The sequence below is a fragment of the Rhinolophus ferrumequinum genome, chromosome 3, assembly GCF_004115265.2.
Source record: "Rhinolophus ferrumequinum isolate MPI-CBG mRhiFer1 chromosome 3, mRhiFer1_v1.p, whole genome shotgun sequence".
In the NCBI taxonomy this organism is placed as follows: domain Eukaryota; kingdom Metazoa; phylum Chordata; class Mammalia; order Chiroptera; family Rhinolophidae; genus Rhinolophus; species Rhinolophus ferrumequinum.
In genome coordinates, this window is record NC_046286.1 from 27,249,448 (window position 1) to 27,273,018 (window position 23,571).

General features: G+C 36.0%; 1 protein-coding gene across 7 annotated transcripts in view; it reads left to right on the forward strand.

The window, feature by feature from the left end:
- Nucleotides 1–306: 306 nt before the first annotated feature.
- The window catches only part of PHF3 (PHD finger protein 3), a 74,804-nt gene continuing 51,539 nt past the window's right edge, over nucleotides 307–23,571 (forward strand). The window contains exons 1-2 of one of the 7 annotated variants that reach the window (XM_033098192.1): nucleotides 307–438; nucleotides 11,634–11,902. In XM_033098192.1, the coding sequence (XP_032954083.1) occupies nucleotides 11,659–11,902 (244 nt within the window). In that variant the 5' untranslated portion in view covers nucleotides 307–438; nucleotides 11,634–11,658. Of the gene's footprint in view, nucleotides 439–550; nucleotides 741–11,633; nucleotides 11,903–18,880; nucleotides 19,013–23,571 lie in introns of those variants that run through there. The other 6 variants (XM_033098176.1, XM_033098185.1, XM_033098199.1 and 3 more) reach the window with 6 other exon arrangements.

Here is a 23,571-nt window from a genome sequence, read left to right on the forward strand (position 1 = left end):
GGGTGTCGCAGCGCGCAGGCGCGGCGGCAGAGCAGGCCGCGGCCCGGAACGGTAAACAGTGGGGTCACGTGACGCAGGCCTCGCTCCCTACCCCCGCGCCGCCGCGGCACGCCGATGGCTGTGGGGTCTCGCGCCGCTGCACGGTCCCCAGTAGGCGAGCGACCCTCGGGCCTTGGGCGACGGCGGCTGCAACGAGGACAAGGAGGGCGATGCAGAAGCCAGCATAGTGTAGTTAGCAGCAGCCCCTCGGACCCCTGAGGAAAAAGAGGCTGTGGCAGCGACGCCGACGTCCTGCGCGTACCCCCTCTCCGCGGCACCCACCGGGCCCCCTCCTCCTCCTCCTCCTCCTCCTCCTCCTCCTCCTCCTCCTCTTCGGCGGCGGCAGCGGCCACCATCTTCCTCTTGCTGCCAGTGGTAGCGCTCGTCTGGCGGAGCTGGGTGAGTTGCGGCTCTGGCCGCGGCCAGGGAGACGGGCAATCCTCCCCTCCCCCATCCCCTTCCACACGCGCGGCGCCTCAGCGGGCCTCCCCGCCCCTCCCGCGGCGGACACTCCGCGCCTTTCTCCCGCGCGGCGGGGAAATCGCCTCTCCGGCCTTTTGCGCAACGTCCTCGGCCTGCCGGGGCCGCGCCTCTGCAGCCCGGGACCGTTTGGACTCAGGGCTGGGGAGGGAGCCGCGGCGGCGAGGTTGCCAGGCGAGGGTCGGGACCGCGGCCTCTCCCCGGCTCCTGGGCGCTCAGGGGTGAGTGTGCCCCATTGCCGCCGCGCGGGCTCGCAGGCCGGGAGTCACGGAGGCGCTGCCAGGAAGGCCCGGCCCTCAGGCCCCCGACCCGGCCCTTCGGGCCTCTTTCCTCAAGGGCGCCCCGGCATCGAGCGTTGGGCCCCGGGTCTGGGAAGCCGGGACTGGCCTTCGCTGCGAGGCTGAGTCCGGTTCCCGCTTTTGGAGAAGGGGGTTGGCGCTCTATCCATCCATCTCCCACCGCGCGCTTTTGTGCTCGGGATCCAAACTGTCGACGTCTTTTGCTTAGTTTGAAAGGAGGCTAGAATCTGGCCTTCCGATTGATGATTATACGTGTAATTTACTGAACCACTTGTCGATACGTGCGTGTTAATGGTGCTAAATAACTGATCACCTGACACGGAGGGGGGCGGGTAGGAGGGAGAAAGGGAGAGAGTGTTGGTATCGCGCGCAGTCCAGTGTCCCCGCTTTCGCTCAGCAGTGTATTGCCGGGTCCGATGACCTTTGTCCATCTTCGGGTTTTTAAATGCCATTTCTCAGAGACTTATGATTCGAGGTAATTTAAGTGTGTGATTTTGGGTGCTATTCAGGAATCATTCGTAGAACACGATCATAGATGGTCACTAACAATGCTTTAATTATCTACCCAGTCCTAATCTTTATTACGTGTAGAGAGACTTAATTTAAAATGAAACATAGATAATTGAGCTATGTCCAGAAAACTTTACCACCTTATTTTAAGCTAATATAAAAATAAATGATAAACTGCTTAGGGAGTACTTTAAGTAGTACATTGTTCTATTTAGTTACTATTTTGGGGTCGAACTTGTCTTTCGTTTCCCACAGTTGTTTGACATGTTCCAAAGCTACGCCTCAGTTACTCATTCATTTACCATTTTTTGATTCTCGAATGAAGTGTTTGGGATTGTGAAAATGTTTGTAGCTGTATTTGTGGTAGGAAAGAGAAGATGAGTCAAATAATCAGGAAATTTTTGCAGCATTCTTTTATTTTTGAATTTCTATCTTCATTCCAGAACACGAAAGGTGTTATGTAAAGGTAATTACTTAAACCAGTAATCTGTTATTTAAAGTAGTAATTCTTAACATTAACTACCACTGGACCTTTTCCTAATTTGTTATTTTTTCCCCAATTCTTCTGTTTACAGTAACATTTATGTTACAGTAATGAATTTTCCCTCCACCACCGCCATCATCATAATTATCACTATTACTGTTTTTAAATGCATACCACATTTCTCCATGATAGTAACAAAATTTAAAGGGGGCTTTTTAGGAGCTATTATCGCTCTGATAAAACCACACACAGTTCAGTAGATTCCTTAGCAGCAGAAAGACTTTCCCTCAACTGAAGTGGTCCACTTTCTAAGTATGCAAAATTACAACCTTAGTGTTTAAGCTTTATTTGATAGCTGTCTGTACTGGTGATTTGTCAAAAGGATAACAAATGAATTGGTGATGGGAACATTTTCCCATTCCTTGCATGCTTTATAGGTCTATTTATTGAAGAGCATGAAAATATAATATATTATGCTGCTTTTGCATCCTTTGGGAAGATAGTGAATTTCCTTATCTATCACATGGAATGAGTTATGCATTCCATGCTGTTGTGATAGACTGAAGAAGATAACTTTAGCTAATCCTGTGGTATACTCATCTGTTGCATATTCAGAGAAGTAAAATCTAAGAGATGCAGAGTCTTTGTAAATATATACAAAGACTTTGTAAGAGAGTCTTTGTAAATATAGATGAAAAATAGCTTTGGTCAAGTGCAAGTTTCAGGATAGAAAAATTGAAAGGAAATTGTCTTTATATTAATCATTTTATACCATCTTATTAAAATTTACATTGTATTTATTATTGGAATCAATTTGGAAAGGTTGCTAATCTTTGACTTATGTAATAGCTTATTAATAAAACTATTAAAATCGGAAGGCTGCGAGTGACAATTTGGATTAATGCAAGATTATTTTAAGAGTTTAGATTTTTACACAGTATGGATTAGATTTGGGAAAACTGGAGAATGTAAATTATGTATAGTTCTGTTGGGGGGGGTGGGCTACTGAAATACAGATAATGGTTATCTTCCTTCACATGGTAATATGGCGTTTGCCTTTTTGGTACATTTTGCTTTCTTAAATGTGCATTGTTTTGTTTGTTTTTGCTTTAGAACGATTTCTCATGAAATTCTATTTACTTAATTTTCGTCTGAAGATTAGATCTTTTCTATTTCTAAAAAATGAGATGATGAGTTTTATTGATTGGCATCTCAGTTTTGTGGATTACCCATAACTACTTCACTGCACAGTGTCAAGGACAGCAGGGTTCTTGGAGTGCTGATTTCTAGCTATTTTCATTCATCCACATTTCAAGAATTCTTTCTGACAAGTGGCTTTTGGATTTCTTTCTTTTCTTGGGCTCTAATTCTCTCTTATTTCTTGGAGCATCCTCTGAGAATCCTGGAGTTTCTTTTCAAAAGCATAGACATCTTATTTTTTAACTACAAAAATGATGACAAATTGTTACACATTTTATATATTGTTGCATTTTTGAGAACAGTAAAAAATATTCTTCAATTGTTGCCTTTTGATTACACAGGGAAAGATACTCAGAGTATTGATTTGATTCAAAATATTTGAGACCCAGAAGCATAGTCTAGGTTGAGAAACAAGATTCAAAGACAGGAGATGTTAAGTCATTGTGTTAGAGTTAAAAGAGAAAGATATTTTAAGAGTTACAAAAGGCATTGTATGAAGAATTGCCAAATGTACAGACTGGGCAATTATTGTCGTGCGTTATGTATTTAATTTACATCATCTTTTAATGGTCAGGGGATTTTAATTTTTACGATCATTTATACAGTGAAGAGGGGATGAAGAGAAAGTTAAGTAAAAACTTCAAAATATTATCCAGACGTTTTAATCTCTTGGCACAGTCTAACTTTAATAGACAGGTTTGAATGGCATACCAGATTGTACAGAAAAGCTAAACTTAATAGTTTTAATGCATTCATAATTTGTGTTCGCTGGCCACGTGAAAACAGTCTAAAATTGTAGACTGAAAATAAATTGCAAAGTTTGTAGTCGATAATTTCTAAAATGGTGTTTATACACACATTGAGGATAGCCATTTTATTTTTTCTGTGTAGGGAGTAGTTAAGTGCATATTTCCTAATTTATTTGGGAGAAAGGGTACTTCACTTTGTTTCCAGTATTTTTTAAAGATTTAATTAATGGTATATTAAGAACATAAAAATTAATATGTGTTATGCAAGTATAGTGCATAAAGTGTAGTAATTTAAAAATGCAGACTAAGGAATCATACTGCCTGTGTTCCAATTTGGGTATACTGGGTAGTATATGACCTAAGGCAAATTATGTAATGTCTTGGGTCTTGGTTTGCTCATTGGTAAAATAGAAATAGTAATTGTACCTACCTCACAGGGTTGTTGTGAGGAACTAATGAGATAATGCATACAATACACTTAGCATAGGGCCTGGCACTATGTGCTAAGTACATGTTAGTTTGGTCTGTTATTACCTAGTCCATAGTTTTAGTGATGAGCTACTTCCATGTTTCTGTGGTTAATCCAAACTGCTGATGCTTCCCATAATGTCAATAGGATATAGTTGTAAACTTTGAAGTTAACTCTTAACTACGGTTGGCTGGTGTAATTTTGCTTTGCCAGTTTCAACTTGAACTTGATTAATTCTTTTTCTAGGTTCTTAGGTCTGCTTTGGTCTAGTAAGTTAGACACCATGGATTCTTATGTTCTTTTTACCTGATAAATTCAGGAAAGAAGTTATGATTCTTGCTTTTTCTTACAAAGTCTTGTCAATAGATTTTAACCAATGGAACTGGACCAGAATTTGAAATGAGTGTGTAGAGCAGGTGATTAGGTTGCATTGCTTTGTAATCTTGTACTTTGTAGAATTGTGTCATACCCCATGGCTTAACCATTTAGTGATTTTCCTTGACTCTGTTCTGGAAGGATAACCTGCTATTCATTTTTAGTGTTGTATAATGGTGGTTAAGAATTAACATTTGTATCAGTATCAGAGTGGATCTGAGTCCCAACTCTGTCACTTATTTATTCTGTAATATTTGATGTAACTTTGCTATGGTTTAGCCACTCCGTCATAAAGTAAGAATAATAGTGTGGTTGTGAGGATTAAATGACATTATGCATTTTAAATTTAGTACAGTGTCTGGCACAGAATAAACATTCAATGAATTTAACTTGATAAAGAGAAAGGGTATGGTAAGTGCACTGACTCTTGAATGAACTTTTCTGGGTGCAAATTTCATCTCCATCACTTACTAATACTATATCAAGTAATTTAGTCTCTCTGATCCCAATTTCATTTTTTTCATATAATTGGGATTATAGTACAGCATTGTTGTGAGGATTACATTAATACACGTAAAGCAGTTTCTTAATCTCAGCGCTATTTTTTTGGCTGGGTAATTCTTTGTTGTGGGGCTTTCTTAGTGCATTGCAGTATATTTAATAGATGTCAGTAGCATGCCCTCCAGTTGTGATGAGCAAAAATGTCTCCATACATGACCAGATGTCCTCTGGAGGGCTATAATCACCTCTGATTGAAAACCACTGATATCAAGCTTATAGAAGAACAGTGCGTGGCATGAAGTTAGAGCATATTACGTTTTATGTTTTATCATTCGTAGTGGTGGCACTTTTATTTTTCTACTACTGCTACTACTACAACAAATTAGAAATTTGTTCATTGCAAGCATGCCTGATGAATTAATGGCTTAATTTAAATTGTGATGTAGGAGCTGGGAGGCACCGAGCGGTTGTTCCATTCCCAGGATCTTTGCCTTTAGGTCGGTCTGAATTGCTATTCCCCATTTATGCATGGAGCCCTTCCTCGTTTCAGGTTTTGGCTCACATGTTGCCCCATTAGTAAGGCCTTCACTTCCCATCATACACAGAATGCCCTCCTCATCCCCCCACCACTAGTAACCCTGGTTAGTTTTTCATCATAGATTTTATAATCTCTTAATGTGTATTTGCCTCCCTGTGTGTGTGCGCGCGCATGCACATACATACATACATACATACACACACGCACACACATAAGAATATAGATTGCATGAGACAGCTTCATTATAAGACAACCTGTTAGGGCCTTTGATAGCTTTAGTGATTTATTTTTAGGCTTAAATGTACTGGTTTTTTTTTTTTTTTTTTTAAGGAACATAATATAATAAAATAACAGTTTTACTTTGAAGATGTTTCTGAAAAGTTAAACTACTCAATTTAAATTGACTCTTAAAGGGAATTTTCTAGAAGTGTAATTTTTTTTGTTGGTGGTGCTTTTTCAAGCTTATCTTTTTGCTAAATTTGGCTGCAGTATAATTGTATGAGAGTTCAGATGAAACAAGGATTTTAAAGTGAGAAATATGTTTGCACTCAGATTAAATTTTATTCAGAATGTTAGTACTAATACTTTTAATTGTATTCTGAGTGTTTCTAAATGGTCCATTAAGATCAAACTTGGCCATTTCATAATTAGCACATGCTGTTCCTTCTGGACCTCCACGATTCAGCTCACACACCAACTGCTTAGCCTTTGTTGGCCTCATGTTTTTCATCTTTCTCTGTGATCTATCTGCAGCCCTTCAGTGTGACACTTTCATATTTTGTTGTGATTACATGTTGTTGTATTTGTTTATATGTCTGTATGCTGTTTTCGATTGTGAGTTCCTCAGTTTGAGACTGGGGTTTGTTTCACTGGTCCCTATGATAATATTTTAAGTAGATGCTTAATAAATACATGAATAAATGGGTAATTTTGAATTAAGCAGATTATCCAATTTTCTGACTTAGCTGTATACATTTTATTGTCTGTAAACATGAGGTGTGACTTGTGGACACAGAAATAATTTCTGATATTAGCATGTATATACTCCCAAATTATTAGTATTGATTTGATTAATTGGATATGTACATGCGAGGTGTGATCAAACAATATGGTGAATGTTTAAATAAAAAAAGTATAAAAGACACCTTGCCATTAAGCCACCTCAGAATACTCCCCCTTGCTTCGAAGACACTTATTCCATTGTTCTTGCCACTTTCTGAAGCAGTTCTGGAAGTCCTCTTTTGTGAATGTCTTTAGTTGAGCTGTTGTGGCTGCCTCAATGTCTTGAATCATTTTGACTTTGGGAAAGAGCCAGAAGTCGCAGGGTTCCAGATCCAGTGAATAGGGTAGATGAGGACACACTGTAATATTCTTATTTGACAGAAGTTGCCCTACCAGAAGTGATGTGTGACACGGAGCATTATGATTGAGGATGACTTACAGCACACTTTAAAACACACCTTCTCTCAACCGTAGCTCATAGCTGACTGACTGCACCGAACAAGTTGTCACACACTGTTACTAAGTTATGACACGCTGACTCCTGTATTGAAGATCCCTGTCTTTCTGTTGATTGGCATCAGTAGCAGCATTCACTGTATTTTGTGATCACAACGGAAAGGCTCCATGTCACACACTGCTTCTGGTATATGGCAATTTCTGCCAAATAAAAACATTACAGTGTTTCCTCATCCACCTTATTCACTGGATCTGGCACCGTGCAACTTCTGGCTCTTCCCCAAAGTCAAAATGACCATGAAAGGTAAACATTTTGAATTGATTCAGGACATCGAGGCAGCCAGGACAGGGCAACTAAAGACGTGAAGGAGGACTTCCAGAACTGCTTCAGAAAGTGGCAAGAACGATGCGATCTAAGTGTGTTTGAAGCGAGGGGGAGTATTACGAGAGAGATTAATGGCAACATGTCTTTTACTGTAGTAAATTTTTAAAAATTTAAACATTCACCATATTGTTTGATCACACCTCCTATCATTAGCCAGTAAAAATACACCGTAGAGAGACCTGTTATATTTTAATTATTAAATTTCTAATTCTAAATATAAGGAAGCATTTAAGTAAAATTTCAATGTAAGAAATAGGAATTTATTTAAATCAAACGGTCTTGTTTAATAAACAGATACTGAATCAACTCAGTTTTTCTCAATTAAATCTGATTATCTTGTTTACATTGCTAGGAATCTCAGGTGTGTATTTTAGATTAGTGTTCACTTTTTAAAAGGACTTAATTTTGAAATAAATTTAGATTTGTAGAAAAATTGCAAACATAGTATAAGATTCCTATTTACCATTTATCTAGTTTCTCTGATTGTTATATGTGATATAATGCTAGTGCCTTTATCAGAACTAGAGATTAACACTGGTACATTACTAATTTCCAGACTGTATAATGATTTCACCAGTTTTCCAACTATTGTCTTTTTTCTGTTCCATGATCCAATCCAGGATACCACATTGATTAGTGTGTTCAAGTTAAGTGAGTTAGTATTTCTACAATTGACTAACATTTGTTTTCCAATTTAGTATGGAGAGTTTTTATTTTTCTTCCCCCTTTTTTTGCCTCCCCCCACCCCACTTTGGTTCAAGCCGCTGTTTCTCAGTCTAGTTGTGTAGGACACAGCTCCCTGGCCCATGCTAGTACCCCCCGCCCACCCAAGGCAGTCCGTCACCGGTCGTCAGTCGGCCTCTCATGGCAGGTCTGACCGGCTGCCGGCCACTCATGCTGGCCACCGGCCGCTCCAGGCAGCACACAGCAGCCCCCGGCAGCCCACTGCAGCTCACGCTGACCTCTGGCTGCTCATAGCAGCCGAGCTCCGGGTGAGCCATTGTTCAAAATCTTAGCTTTAGAAGGCGCAGCTTACTGGCCCATGTGGGAATTGAACCGACGACCTCGGTGTTAGGAGCTCGGCGCTCCAACCACCTGACCCACCGGGCCAGCTTCCTGTTTTATTTTTGATACTGAGCACTTGATATCAGAAACTGATTTTTTAAAATAAATTACTTTAGATCTCCATTTAATATTACTTTCAATATGGTCTTGTAGGATGGCTGTATACTATCATTTTTGGCATTGCCCCCACAGCCAGTTGGAACTGCTTATGAAAAACCAGTCTTAATTAATTTACACCAATTTCACAGAAACTAGTCTTGCAATGTTTCCTGTAGAAATTGTCTTCTTTGGAGCCATAGTTTTGAGTTTATTTATTTGATCTTGGAAGAGTCTCAGTTTCATTGGCCTTTTAAAGGTGTTTCACTCAATGGTAGCTGCTTACCATTTATTTGTTGAATAAATTAAAGGTATTGTTAAAGAAATGTAACTTTCTTATAATCAGTCTTTCTCTGACCATCGAAGACTTTTTTTCTGATAATGCTTATTTAAATCCAGGGAAACACACTTTATAAGTCATGCTAGTTTTGGCAAAAAACAAAGAACAAACAGGGAAAAAAAGTACTGGAAAGTTTGGTTCACCCATCTTATTTACAATATGCTTTACTATTTTTTGATTGATCTTTAAAGACTAAATATTGTTACTGTTGAGATTTAAAAATATTCCATAGGCTCTGAAGGCACTTTTAGTACAGGAGTTTTGGGATTGTTCACTAATAACAGTATTACTGAAAAAAAAATATTGCTCATTTTTATCACTATTTTGAATGGGTTGGTCTTCCTTATAGCTTTGTGATTTTGAGTCGTGTGACCTTAATTTCTGAATGTTCGGAATATCCCCACAACTTGAAAGCATACACAGACAGTAGTAGTTAGTACAACAGAAAGGCTAACCTCAGTTTTAGTTTGTAGAATTTACCAGACATGGGACCGAGTGCATTTTCAGTAGACTGAGCATACCAATTTTAGAAGGAAAGTTGACCATTTGTTTCTAGAGCTGGAATTGTCTCCCTTCCTTCCCCCTTTTTGATTCATCTGAGGGGAAAAATATTGCTAATTGAATGCCACTCAGAAGAGGAGGTAGTTTTGGCCTGTGGTAAACTTTGGATTCCAGCACATTCAGATAAACAAATTTGTTGGTAGTTCTGTCTACTTAATTTTGTAAACATTTATTAATAGTAAACTTTTTGTAAGTTATTTCTAATTACCAGAAATTTATTATACTAAAATTTCTTTGGAACATAAAAAAATTAGTGTGAGTGTTGGTGATGTATGGATATTAAGCGTGTCGTAGCTACAGATTAGATAGCTTTAGGGAATTGAAAATTTTGTGACTTTTCATCAACATTGTGAGCTATAGTTTTTCTTTTAACGTTATAATTAGAAAATGCATGTAAAGTAACCAGCAAGTCAGTCAAATATAGTAACGTTTTGTTGTTTCAGTGCCTTATTATTTCAATATAATACATTGCAGAGTTTGAAAAGACATCCTTTTATTTAGAAGAGGATTAACTTTAGTCAGAGTTAGGAAATTTTCTTTCCTTTTTAAAAAATTTAAAATGAAGTTACAATAAACTGCATCCATTTAAAATGAACAGATTGATTAATTTTGGTGGATATGATAACTCATGAAACTACTACCATAATGAAGATTTAGGACATTTTCATCAACCCCCAAAGTATCTTCTTGTTACTTTGCAGTCCATGCCTCTCTTATCCAAAGCCCCAGGTAACCACTAATTTGTTGGAAAATTGTTTTTAAAGAAGAGCCTTTAATGAGTCAAATCTAGGCAATTTCTAGCTCCGTAGCTCAGTATGTAAGGGTGAGTTATGGCCATGCATGGACTGTGGACCCTTGAAACCTGTGTTTGAATCTTGGCTCTGTTTTGTGACATTGGGGAAGGCATTTAAATTATTTAAATGCATTTTGTTTTTAAATCAAGGAAAATAATGGAGTCTGTTTATTATTGGGAGTAAATGAATCGAATGTAGGTAAAATGTTTAGCAGCATATGACATATGCCCATAAATTGTAGAGTATCTTTGAACTTCCTCTTCTCTTATTTTTACAGGGGAAAGAATTCAGAGACGGAGGACATTTTGGTAGATTTTGGGCTAATTTAATAAATTTTGGAATTTTGGTTAATTGGTGGAATTTTCTAGCTAACTGAATATTATTAGATATTTTTTGTTGACACCCTCTTCCCCCCAAAATACATTGCTTCAGTTTTCTCTGAAACCAATACTGAAAATAATTCAGCTTTTTATAATTAAGACTCTTCTAAAGAACAAGATGACTTTTGGTGAGTGATACCCAGTTACAGTGTAGGTACAGTTCAAATAGACTAGCTTGATATCTGTATAGGCCCCACATAGCTCAATAAAATAAATGTGTCTTTTACATTGTTTTCTTGTTTATCTCGTTTTATCTTAAAAGGGGTCCTTCCCAAAGTGTGTGTGTGCACATCTGTGCCTCCTGTGTGTGTATGTGTATGTCTGTGTGTATGTAGTTTTTTCAGTTGATTTGTTGGGTTTACTTAAGTTTCTTTGCATTTTTCCCCTACCCCCACAAAAAACTTTGTCTCTATATTACTTTTCTTTAAATGCTTTGTAAATAAAACAAGGCTGTTTTACAGTTTTAATAAGTATGGTGCAATAAATGATTTGATTTTAGCTTTTTTATATGGATTTATTGTAAAACCAGTGTCGGATTCTTAATTTATGAAAAGATTATGGTTAAAAACATATGGTTTTTATGGTATAAGCCTTGTAATTCAAATGTATCAAATTAATGGACTATATACATAGTTGTTTTTTTTTTTTTTTTTACTAAAAATAATGAATTGAGTAAGCATAGGATTTCTGGTAAAATGATATTCTACATGCATGATGAAGAAACAGTATTTAGTAAAGATTTGTTCTACATGTCCAAATGTATATTCGAAAACAGTGAGGATTTTTTTTTTTAACAGTTCAAAAATACCTAAGTGTGTTCTTAGACTCAAAACTATTAAAATAATTTGGTTTTAGGTGATTATCAATTGGTAGCTTTATTTCTTATGGTATTTTTTTTGTCTTTCTATAGGGCTGAAAGACACACAGAAGTCTTCATGGATATAGTTGATACATTTAATCATTTAATTCCTACTGAACACTTAGATGATGCCCTATTTCTAGGATCCAACCTGGAGAATGAAGTCTGTGAGGATTTTAGTACAAGTCAAAATGTCTTAGAGGACTCGCTGAAGAACATGCTCAGCGATAAGGATCCTATGCTAGGATCTGCAAGTAACCAGTTCTGTTTGCCTGTTTTGGATAGCAATGACCCCAATTTCCAGATGCCTTGTTCAACAGGTAATTCTTACTTGTTTTTTTTTTTTTAGTCTGCTATTTAACATAAAAAGAATTTTTAGCAGCATCTTTTTTTCTTTTTTTTTTAATGAGGGTAGTGAATTAGGGTTATTTCCTTTGAATTTAGTTATTCTAGGCATCAGAATTGGAATTTAAACTAAATTTTCTTCCAAGGAGTGTGGAATTGTCTTCAAGGGTATTATGGATATAGATAGGGCAACCATATAATTTATCATTTTAAGTGGAATGCTTTTTGAGAATTACAGGAGGTTCTGTTAATTACATCATGACAACAGGTATAAATTGGGACTCTCCATAGCAAATAGGGATTGCCCAGCAAATTGGGACATAATGTCACTCCAGGCCTGCTGTAGTCAAGGGGAATAGCTGAATTGACCTTTCTTGGTGCCTCTTCCAGCCCTTCAAATTTAATATATGGTGTATTCCCATTTCAGATCTTTTGGTATTTTTACATGTATCTGAAAACCAGAGAAAGAATGCTAGACCTGTGCTGTCCAACTACTAGCCACATGTAACTCAGTCACTTGACATGAGTCTGGCTCTAATTGAGTTGTGATGTAAAATGCACATTAGATTTTAAAGGCTCTATGAGAAAAATAATGTAAAATATTCCATCAGATTTTTTAAAATGTTGATTACATGCTGAGATGATGTTTTTGATCAAATAAAACACATTATTAAAGTTAATTTCACCTCTTTAACTTTTTTAAAGGTAAAATTTAAAATGACATGTGGCTTGTATTATATTTCTGTTGGGGAGCATTATTCTAGGATCCATAGTTGAAGTCAATGAAAGATTGAGGAAAGGAACTTTCTGTAGGCTAAACTAATTCTTAGTAAATTATTTCAGAGATATGTTAATATGTGGCAAATATGTAGATTTCTTTTATAATACAAAGAAAATGTTACAACAAATTTTGCTGCAATTGACCTATTCTGTAAGCTAACGTTAGATACAAGAAAATCAGCTGCACATGAAATTAGGCTTTTCCTCACAGTTCCCTAGAGTAGTTCACAGGTTTAGGTGGTGATGGTCTGTTTTTCAGTGATTCTAGACTTTTTCTGCATTACAGTTTTTCAGTATATTTTTCATTTTCTTGTATTATTTTTTACTTAATATTTTAATATTTAAAGTAAAGTTTGGATTAGGTGGCCTGCTATTCATCTCTAAATTTGTCAGTTTACTCTGCCTGAAGACCTCAACACTGGCTACTAGGAATCTTTTCATTTTAATAACGCCTTAATACTGAGTCTTTTGAATTGCTCACTAATGGTGTATCTCTCAATTATATACATTGTGTTGTGTTATCGCATAGGTTTACATTGTTTTTGTTGTATTCTAAATGTTATAAAGTTTTTGAAAATTTTGTTTTATGTATGCATTGTTCAAGTTTTTTACTTTGGTTCCTGTGTCAGTACAGTACAGTATATCTAATTATTGTCAAGCACTTCTGACAATGTTTGGTTGTATATGCAAAATTTCAGTTTAGTCCAAATTCAGGAAAAACATTTACTGAATGCTTAAGTGCTTGTTACTGGGAATACAGTTATCCTCAAAGATGTTTATACTGGGCCTGGAATTGACAAATGTATCATCCTGTTGAGACGCCTTTACTTATAAAATTCCAGCCCTTAGGTAATACTGGTATTCCTACTTGCAGTCTTTTATTTTTAAATTGAGTTCCATTGATACGAAAAGTTTTATTGATGTGAAAAGTCTCTTTGGTTTGGTGAACATTTCCTTTGCTAATAGAAGACTTTGAATATCTTTATTGAAGTACTTAAACTTTTTTTTGAGGTATGGTTAATTAATACATGTTTATGATTCTATTATTTTGTAAATTTTAACTGTAAGAATTTAAGTAGAATTTTCTAAATTTTTTTATTTTAAATTTATTTGCTACAATTATTTATCTTGATTCTGAAGTAGAAGTGTTTGTATTAATATATATGTAGTATATGTTTTAAAGATTTGTAAGGAAATCTATGAGGGAAACTTAAAATAATAAAGCTCTTCTGTCTAGGATTGTTTAGATTTCATTGTGCCATCAGGCAGGGAATTTATCTTTGTTTCTTCAAAGTTTCTTTTGCCCTTTGGGATATTTGGCTTGTATGTTTTCTAATGATATCAAAATGGGAAACATTAAAATTTTTTCTTTTAAATTTTTTTGTTTTGAAATAATTTTAGATTTAAGAGAGTTGCAAAGAAGAATTTTTGTTGTAAACGGAAAACCCTGTGTGGACAACTTTTATAACTTTCATATAGAAACTACTTCAGCTTTTTGCTATAAAATAAAAATGACATATTTCTTACCCAGATGTTTATACCTGGCTCTGTAGGTTTTTACTAATTGTCTTGAGTGAAGGTTAGCAGGGAAAAATACATGACCTTAACAGTATTTCTCAGGCCAGTGAAGGTTGCAGATTATGGTTATTTTGTAACATTAGTTTTGACAATGCTAAATTAGCTAGCAAAACTGCTAGGTGTATCTTGTTCTCTACTATACTATACCAGGTTGGTTTGCTGTAGTTGTTAAAGACCAGTTTTTGTTGACATAGTTGAGTGGCTTGCATTGTATTTCACCTGTCTCCAAAAATCATGGAAGTAGCATTAAAATTTATAAAAATGGGAAAAATGGAGGATTACTTTTCGTGCTCTGTCAAATGCACACAAGTTAGGATGCTAATTGTTTTATTTTGAGAGATAAACTGATTCTGATTCTCTTTTTGAATGCTTTTGACTCAAAAGTACTTTTTGTGTAACTGCAGTGTTTGCATGTGGTTTTTAGATTTACCCAGTAATACATTTTTTTTTAAACTCCAGTAAGCGAGGAAAATCATTGAGTATGGGGGAAACGTTTGATCTTGATGATGAAAACCAATTAGTGATGTTCTAAAAAATCCTATTATCTTATCCTTAACCTAAAAATATTTTCCCAAATAATAGGTTCAAGATACCAAATATGTTGTTTATATATACCACTTAAGGAGTGTATTCAAAATCATTGAAATGGTGTTTGAAAAACTGCCGTTATAGTGTCACGAAGAAATGTTTATCTCTCATTTTACAAACAGATATGTTCTTTTATATAGACAGCTATGATTCATAAATGTGAAACAAATCTTGAATTTATGATTCATTTCTTTATATGGTGTATTGAAAAGAAATGTTCAGTGGCTGTAATGTGATTTATTTCCTTAAGACCGGGAATACAGACACACTGTAGATACAAGGGTATTCAGAGCAGCAGTTCATTCAGAAACACATGTAGGTAGGTACTGCATCCTTCAGTGAAACCACGATGTCCTTTCTAGGCTACATCATGGCTTACAAAATCATCATTCACTAAATTAAAAAAGAAAAAAAAGCTCTCCTGTAGCATGGTTTTTGGAGATTTAAACACATCAAAAAATCACTGAACTCTTACTGGTATCTTGCATATTTGCTAAATGTTGACTCGTTGTATACTTGTTTTTTTCAACAGTAAAGGAAAGTTTCTGCTAGCATGCATCCGTGATACCGTGTTTACTCGAAAATAAAACCTAGCCGGAAAATCAACTCTAATGTGTCTTTTGGAACAAAAATTAATATAAGACCCAGTCTTATTTTACTATAAGATCAGGTATAACATAATACGATATATAATATAATGTAATATAATATAATACTGGGTCTTATATTAATTTTTGCTCCAAAAGGCGCATTAGAGCTGATTGTCCAGCTAGGTCTTATTTTCGGGGAAACAGGGTAGTTGCTTTCCTGTCATTGATGATGTATGACATCAGTCAGTGTTTAGCTTGTACCGCTTTCCTTCTGAGCAAAGTACTGTAATATATGTTACAAGCTTCTCAGCAGTAGTGTGATTTGGTCCCTTTATTAGCACACAAATTTTTAATTGTAGCTCTGCAGTGTGGGGCTTCATTATTAGAGGCAGATTTCATCTGTGTAATATTGGAAAAAATTACATTGTACTTGTTCTGGAAAAATGATTAGTGCCCTATTGAATCACTGAGATTTGTTTAAAAGACATTTACAAGTTTTTATGGCTTTGTACTTCTCTTGGACAGCATTTCCAATCAGACAGTACATTGAACTAAGCACAGGGGACCACTGGTCCAATAAAATTCAGTTTTCAGTCATTAATTATTGTTCCCCTTATTTGCACTTTTTTTGTGGGGGTAGTGAACTCTGTGCAAATTAATTACACATGTGATTCCAACTGCACGTATACATTCATTCCATACTTGCACTGGGGTCTTCTTTCACTATTTTTGTTTATTATTCTAAGTGGAATATTTGTTGATTGTTTTTCTTCGTCTGTGCTTCAGTGAACCTCTTGTTACTTTGTTGTTATTTTTGATACTTGCATTTGAACAAGAAAATACAAATTTAATACATGTAGTAATGAAAATGAGATGCAAATGTTGGTTAAGACAAAGTTTATACTCTTAATTGAAAGTTAGAGAAGACTAACTTAGCTTTAAGAATAAAGCTTCATACCCAGAAGTGGGATTACTGGGTAAAAAAAAAAAAAAAAAGAATGAAGCTTCATTTCTGTAAGACTGATGGTTAATATTAAATAGTCATTTTGAATTTTGCTTTAAGGGATTTTAGTGAAAGCAAGAGTATGTTTAGAAGATAGCAGACAGAAAAGAGAGGCAAACACCTTGTAGAATTGGAAATATTAGTGGTGAAAAGAAACTGCTGGAAAGTGGAAAGAGTTGGACAAAATAGCAGCCATAATGCTTGAAAGTTTGTCACATTGGCGAGATTTGACTTTTTTGTGGATAACAGGAAAGAGCTAGTTTCAATATGTAGTAGTTAGAGGGAGGCAAAGTTTGATTGGCTAAAAAGGATTTAGGATTCCCCCAAAATAGAATAGGTTCTCTGGGACTATGAGATTTACTCTTGCTGGATATGACCCCTTTGACTGGGATGTTTGTTGGGGATTTAGGTATCAGATACAGGCATACCTTGTTTTGCACTTCACAGGTGTTGCGTTTTTTACAAACTGAAGGCAAGACCCTCCACCAGCAAAAATATTATGACTCACTTTATTGTGAGACTCGCTTTATTACAGTGGTCTGGAACTGAACCCGCAATATTTCTGAGGTATGCCTGTAATTGTTTCTACCAAATGACCTTTTATGGTCTCTGCAATTATTTCTTATTTGTTACAAATTAGACTGTATTTACTATAATCCTACATCCTATTTGCAAGCTTGATGAATTTCATTGCTTCTCTAAATTATTTGAAATATAACTTGAAAGCACAGTGACAACATTTATATAAGCAGCTTTTAGTGCTAATTTACTCTGCTTCTTTCCATCTTCCTTTTTATACTTTATGTTATAGACTGTTCACTTTAGACATTTTAAATTATGTCAGTTTTTCTCAAACAGTTATTTTTCATTAATTATTGCAGCATGTCATCTTAATACCAAAATAGCAATTGAACTCAGAGATAAAACAAGTAAGCCCTTTAACACAAGCACTAAAATATCATTTTCTAAATTCAGAAAATCCAGAGGTGGGGGGGAAGCGGGAGGGAGAGAGAGAGAGAGAGAGAGAGAGAGAGAGAGAGAGATTTGTTTAAAGAAATTGATCTGTGTGATTTGGAGTCTGGTAAATCTAAAATCTGCAGGGTAGATTGGTAGAATGGAGACCCAGGGAAGAATTAATATTGCAGCTTGAGTCTGAAGGCAGTCTGGAGACAGAATTCCCTTTTATTTGGGGGAACCATTTTTTTCCTTAAGGCCTTCAACTGATTTGATGAGGCCCACCTACGTTATGGAGGGTGATCTTTTTATTCAAAGTCTACAGGTTTCAGTGTTAATCTCATCTAAACATAGTAACATTTAGACTGGCATTTCACCAAATATCTGGATACTGGAGCATAATCAAATTAACATAATATTAACCATCAGAGCAAGGTACCAAACTTTTAGAACATGATAAATTATTTGCTACTAGTTTATTTATGTTATCATGAAACTAGTTTTAGTCTCAGGATTTTTGAGGAAGTGGTTTCATGGGGAGATTTCAGGCAAAGGCAGCTTATGAAGCCCCCGAGCTTTTTTCTCTCACAAGGGATTATAAAGGAAGTTGATAAAATAGCTAATATATGTGGGTGTTAATATACCAAGTACTGTGCAAAAGTACTTTGCCAGTATTATCTCATTAACTCTTCACAAAAACCTAAGAGCTGTAGATAACTATTCCATTTTATAGCTGTATAAACTGATGTTTTGAGAGTGGTTAAGTAGTTCCCAAGTTCACTAATAAGTTAAGTCATAGTACTTGGACTGGAATAGGTTGTAAGTCTTTCTTCTGCCCAATTTTTTTTGTCTTCATAGTCAGCAAAATTAGGATGAGGAATTTTTTTTTAATTGCTTTTTTTTTGTTTTTTCAAATTCTGCTTCCCTTTCAAAGAATGTGAGCATTTATAGGAAAGATTTATGAATGCCTGAAATGGCTCTTAGCTGTTAAAGAGCAAGATGTTTTAAGGAAGAGATAAGCATTGACCTAGTGATTTAGTTAATCACGAATACTAAAAAGATGCTCTAAGGATGTACTTTTACTAACTGCCGACAGGTACAAGTGTACTTACTACAAGCTACTTAAAGCCTTCTTTAGCAGGTAGAGTATTGATTCAGGATGGTATTCGATTAGGTATAAGGAAAAAATTTAACTTCTTTTCTCATTTTACAGTTGAAGAAATTGAGACTTAAAAGTAAGCAACTTAAAGAAATTTTGTTAAAAATGAATTGTTTTTGGCTTTATTCACTTAATGAATATTTTATATCAGGTAGTGTGCTATACAGTAGATATACAGTGTTGAGTAAAACAGAACTTGGTGTCTAATGGAGCTTAAAGTTTAATATAGAAATAATTTTCTTGGTTTTCTGAGGATGCTTATAAGACTAGTTTGTTATTTTGCATACTTAGGGGAGCGGTAGTCTTCTGTGGGCCTTGTGTCTTGTGTGTCCCTGGACTTTCCTGATGGTATGCCAAGAATGCAAGGTTCTGGCCACTCTAACTAGGCCATTATTTACGGCTGTGTTTGCAGCAAGCAACCTTGAAGAATGAGGTAACGTTTGCTCCAACACCTCTACCTTTTACCTCAGAGAGAGCAGACTTGCTTACTGCTCACTCATAAAAACAGTAAATTCCCACTGTTCCCCTCCTGTATCTCAACCCAATGTGTGTATTGGTGTCTGTCTAGGCCCACCTGCATTGTCCCTGTGGAACTTGGAGATGGGGAGGCAAAGGGAACTGACATAACATCATGGTCGTGCTGCTTGCTTTGCCATGATGACAGAATTCATTGTCTCTGACCCAGTAGTCTCTTGTCTTCTGTCAACACCAGGAATTGGTAACAGACTAGTTTGTTAGTTTGCAAGTAGGTAAAATCTGAGACCCTTCACAGTTCTCAACATTACTGTGTCAAAGCTCAGAAATGGTTCTTGGACACTTAACCAAAGCACTTTAATTATTAAAGATTGAAAAATAATTTAAATGAAATAATTTACTTTAGTGAAGGCAGGGATAGCTCTGTATATGTTTTTCATACAGTCACTAGAATAGTACATAGCCTAGCACACACTAGATACTCTGTAAATTTTAACTGGTGGAGGGGGAAGAACAACAAGGAAAGGAAAAAAGTTGGGCCAGGTAGTGGGACCAGAATTTAAGATAGTAAAATACTTGCAGGTGGGGCACAACTTTGGCTGTCAGATTTCTAGCAGTCATTGTGGAGAGGAAAACGTTCTGCGGTGAAAAATTAGTCCTTGAAGTAACAACAAATGCGGTGCCCAGGAAAAGGAAAACTGTTTCTGACGCAAAATAGGAAGAAATTTCATCCAGTTTCATCATGATACACAATATAATAAAAGAAAATCCTTAACAACATGCTTTCAATGAACCTAGGGCTTTTTCTTATCCCTCAGTATGTATCCCAGTATACACTGTAGTACAGGGACTAATAATGGTGTGGTCCAATTGCAGGTTAGACTTTAGGTTATCTTTCAAACAACTTACTTTGGATATCATTTCTCACACCAGATATATTTTTTTCCTTACGCCACATTTTTAAATGTATTGATGTGAAGGTGAGTTATATAATACTATAATACTGTCTAAGAACTGTTGGGAATGCAGTTACCTCTTACCCCCACCCCTTTTTTTTGGCCTGTTAAGTGCATAGAAGTAAGCTTTATAAATAAACAGAGCAATGTATAGGATTATGTAAATTTAAAGGCTATAATGGGGCATTTGTTTGAATAGGAGGCAGGTGTTCTGCCCATCCTAGACAGAGGAGGACAGAACCAAGATCTCCCTCAAATGATGGTTTTGGATCCTCTGTAATATATAAGTAGACAGGAGAAGCCTCATAATTGCAGACATAAATGAAGATCATTTTGGCATAGGTAGCTTTTGTCTTATTGACCATATTTAAAGTGGCAACTTACTGCATAAAATTCGTATTTTATCCCCAGTAGTTTCAATTGATTGTTCTTGCTGTTTTCTCCCAATCATGGCAGGATTGCAGAATCCCTTGTTTCCATTTTTACCATAATCACTGCCTGGATTCCATTGGAACTCTTTAGGCCTGGACTTTCTACTTCTACTTCTTGTGCTTGTCTCCCTTCCATAATTATTTGTCTTTGTTGGTGAATGTTTTGAAAAGATTTCTGCACTGGAGCTACTGGTGTTTAGTATTTACAGTCTCTTCTCTAAGATACTGCTTTCCCCTAATTTTGATGATGTTATATCATAGACTTACTATTATGTCTCTAAGTGCATTTTGAATGATAAATTAGTTACCAAATGTATACTTATGTAATAAAAGAGTTAAATTATGGGATGATTAACTAGAAGTTTATTAAAGTAGAGGAATATCCAAAACGATGACATTCTTACAATAGCATAATTGATCTAATTCCTCCTTTTCTAGTAAAGCTACTTATTTGTAACTGAGTCTAAGATTAGGATGAGAACATTTTACTAGTTGGGTTGCACAGTTCTAGTAGGTACCAATCAGAGAATACAGTGTGAATGATGTCCCCTTAAGTTGAGTGGACAGTGGCATGGGATAGTTTAAGAGCGTGAACAATAATTTGTTTAGTTATTTTTATTCAAAATTACATTTGATAATTATTTGATTACATTGTGGTTATTTTAATAGTTTTAAATTTTCTTAAGAGAAGAAGCACCTCTGACAACTCTCATTGTAAGACTATGACTTTGAAGAATTAGTCTAAAGCAAGATTTCTAGCTGTGGTTTCTGAACTACCACCACCTATTGATGGTGTACTCTAATTACAAGAAAATTGAAAAATATCCTATGTTTTGAGTCAGAAAGGCAAGGTCTTTTCTCTTCCCAGAATTAAGTATAATCTGATAATTTTATAGCTGTTATCACAGTCAGGAAAAATTCTATTTTGTTCTTTAAAAATGTAAGCCATACAATATGGCTGGCACAGTATTTTGAAGAGAATACATGTCAGATATTAAAGATATCTTAAATTATATTATAGTTAAAAAGAACATTAACAGACCTGAGTTAGTTCTGAAGATGTACAAATTTGAATTTACTTTTTTATTAAGAAGATTAGGGATGGTCATATTTCCAAATTAGCTTTTACATGCTTTTTAAACCCGTAACTATTGATTTAGAATAATAATAGAATGAGCCTGACCTATGAGGGCTGGTTTTGTGCAGAAGTATAGAAGAGAAGTATTTTTAAACCCCATATCCTGGAACATTTTGAAGTATATAATATGCTTGTTGTTGACCATCTCACATTTTATTTTCCGAATTCTCTCAGCTTTCTACCTCTTCCATTCTTCCCAACTGAATTTCTTTCAGCTTTATCCTTTATCTGAAAATAAGGGGTTTTTTTTTTCCCCTCCAGAATTAACTGCTTACTCTATCTATAATCAAAATTTATTTTTATACCTTATCTGTGATCTTAGCTCAGCATTTAAACGAATATGCTTATCACATTGGTATATACCTAATTTAAAGGTGATTGATAGCTCTTTAACATATCCAGAACTATTTGCATTATTAAAAGAGGATGTTTTCTAATGCAGATGATTTTGCAATTATTGAATGTTTGTACGTTTTTAACCTACTGGAGTAAAAATGTTTTATGGTGCTGTGTGTAGATAATGGGTAGAATTCTTTGGTCAGAAAGGGTAACATTCTAGGATTTTGCAGTTTGAAAAACTAGAGCTTTTAATTTGATAATTGTTTAATGTGATAATTGTTAATACCAACTTGATCAAATTACTTATTTTCATAATCAGAATATTATTACATACTATATGTGCAAAAGCTGATATTTAATCAGCATGAAGTGGTTTATGAATAGCTTTTTAATCTTTAAAGTAGTAAATTACTCTAAAATTTAACAATAATTTTGGTATAAAGAAAATCAAGGATTCTTGAACAGATACTTCCTTGACCTTGGTTTTGATCTCTATTCCTTTGTCTCATTAGCCCCATGTTTTTTCTTACCATTTTTTTCCATCAGGAAGAAAAATGAATAATAAATTTTTAAGCCCTTTACTTTGCAATCTCTTGAGGATGTTGATTAAAAGAGAGAGAGCTGTATCTGATTCTTCTTATGGGATCTCTAAGATGAAACTATTTGACAAGAGAGAGATTAGTTTGTTTTAGGGCCCTGCTCCTGTGCCTCCCACCGCCCTATACTGATGGGTGTACCTTCCAGCCAGAGTTGAATTTCATAATTCCTTGGTGGTGGCCAATGCCTGTTAGAGAATTAGGAAAGCTGGTTACCTGGATTTCCCCAAATCATAGACCTAGGATCCTCATCCTCCTGGCTGACCCCAGAAATGCTTTCCCTATTCGAGGTTCTCTGTTATTTTTCTAGTCTGTTGCTGTCATGGTTCTCATGGGTTGTAACTTCCTACGCCATCTCAAAAATTTTGAGCATTTTAGCCTAAAATTAGGTTCAGCCAGGAGTGACAGAAAACTCCAAATAACAGTGATGTAAAGAAATTTATTTTGTCATGTATTAGCTCAGAAAAAAGTAACAGAGCTGGAGTTCCAGTGTCAAGGACCTCAGCTTCTCTACATGCACTAGCATGTATGATCCCTGTTTCCAGATTCACCTCATAGTTTGAGGAGGCTCCTTCAGCCATTAAGGACTATAGTCAGTAAAAGAGAAAGGGGGAATGGGAAGATATGCCCCCTTCCTTTATGATCATATCCTCACGGTTGCATGTATCATTTCCCCTTACATTCCATTGGCCCTAACTTGTGGCCACATCTAGCAGTAAGGTAGATTGAAAAGTATAGTCTTTATTTTGAGTGACCACATGCCAGATAAAAATCAGGAATTCTAGTGAGTGAGGAAGGATGGCTCAGTGGGTGTTGGGCAACAGCTAGTCATCTCAGGCGTGCACGGCATCTGTAGTTCACTGTGTGGAGGCTAAGCTCAGGACCTTTTTACTTGGTAAGCAGATCCCAGTTCACAGATCTACCGCAAGGTTCGAATGCTTAACTTGTTTTTAGAGCTGATCCTGCTTCACTTGTCAAAGACTTCTTCACTGCATATCTATTTTTTACTCCTAACGAATGGAACTTGCTTGGGTCTCAATTCGTAATTCAGGTCTCTT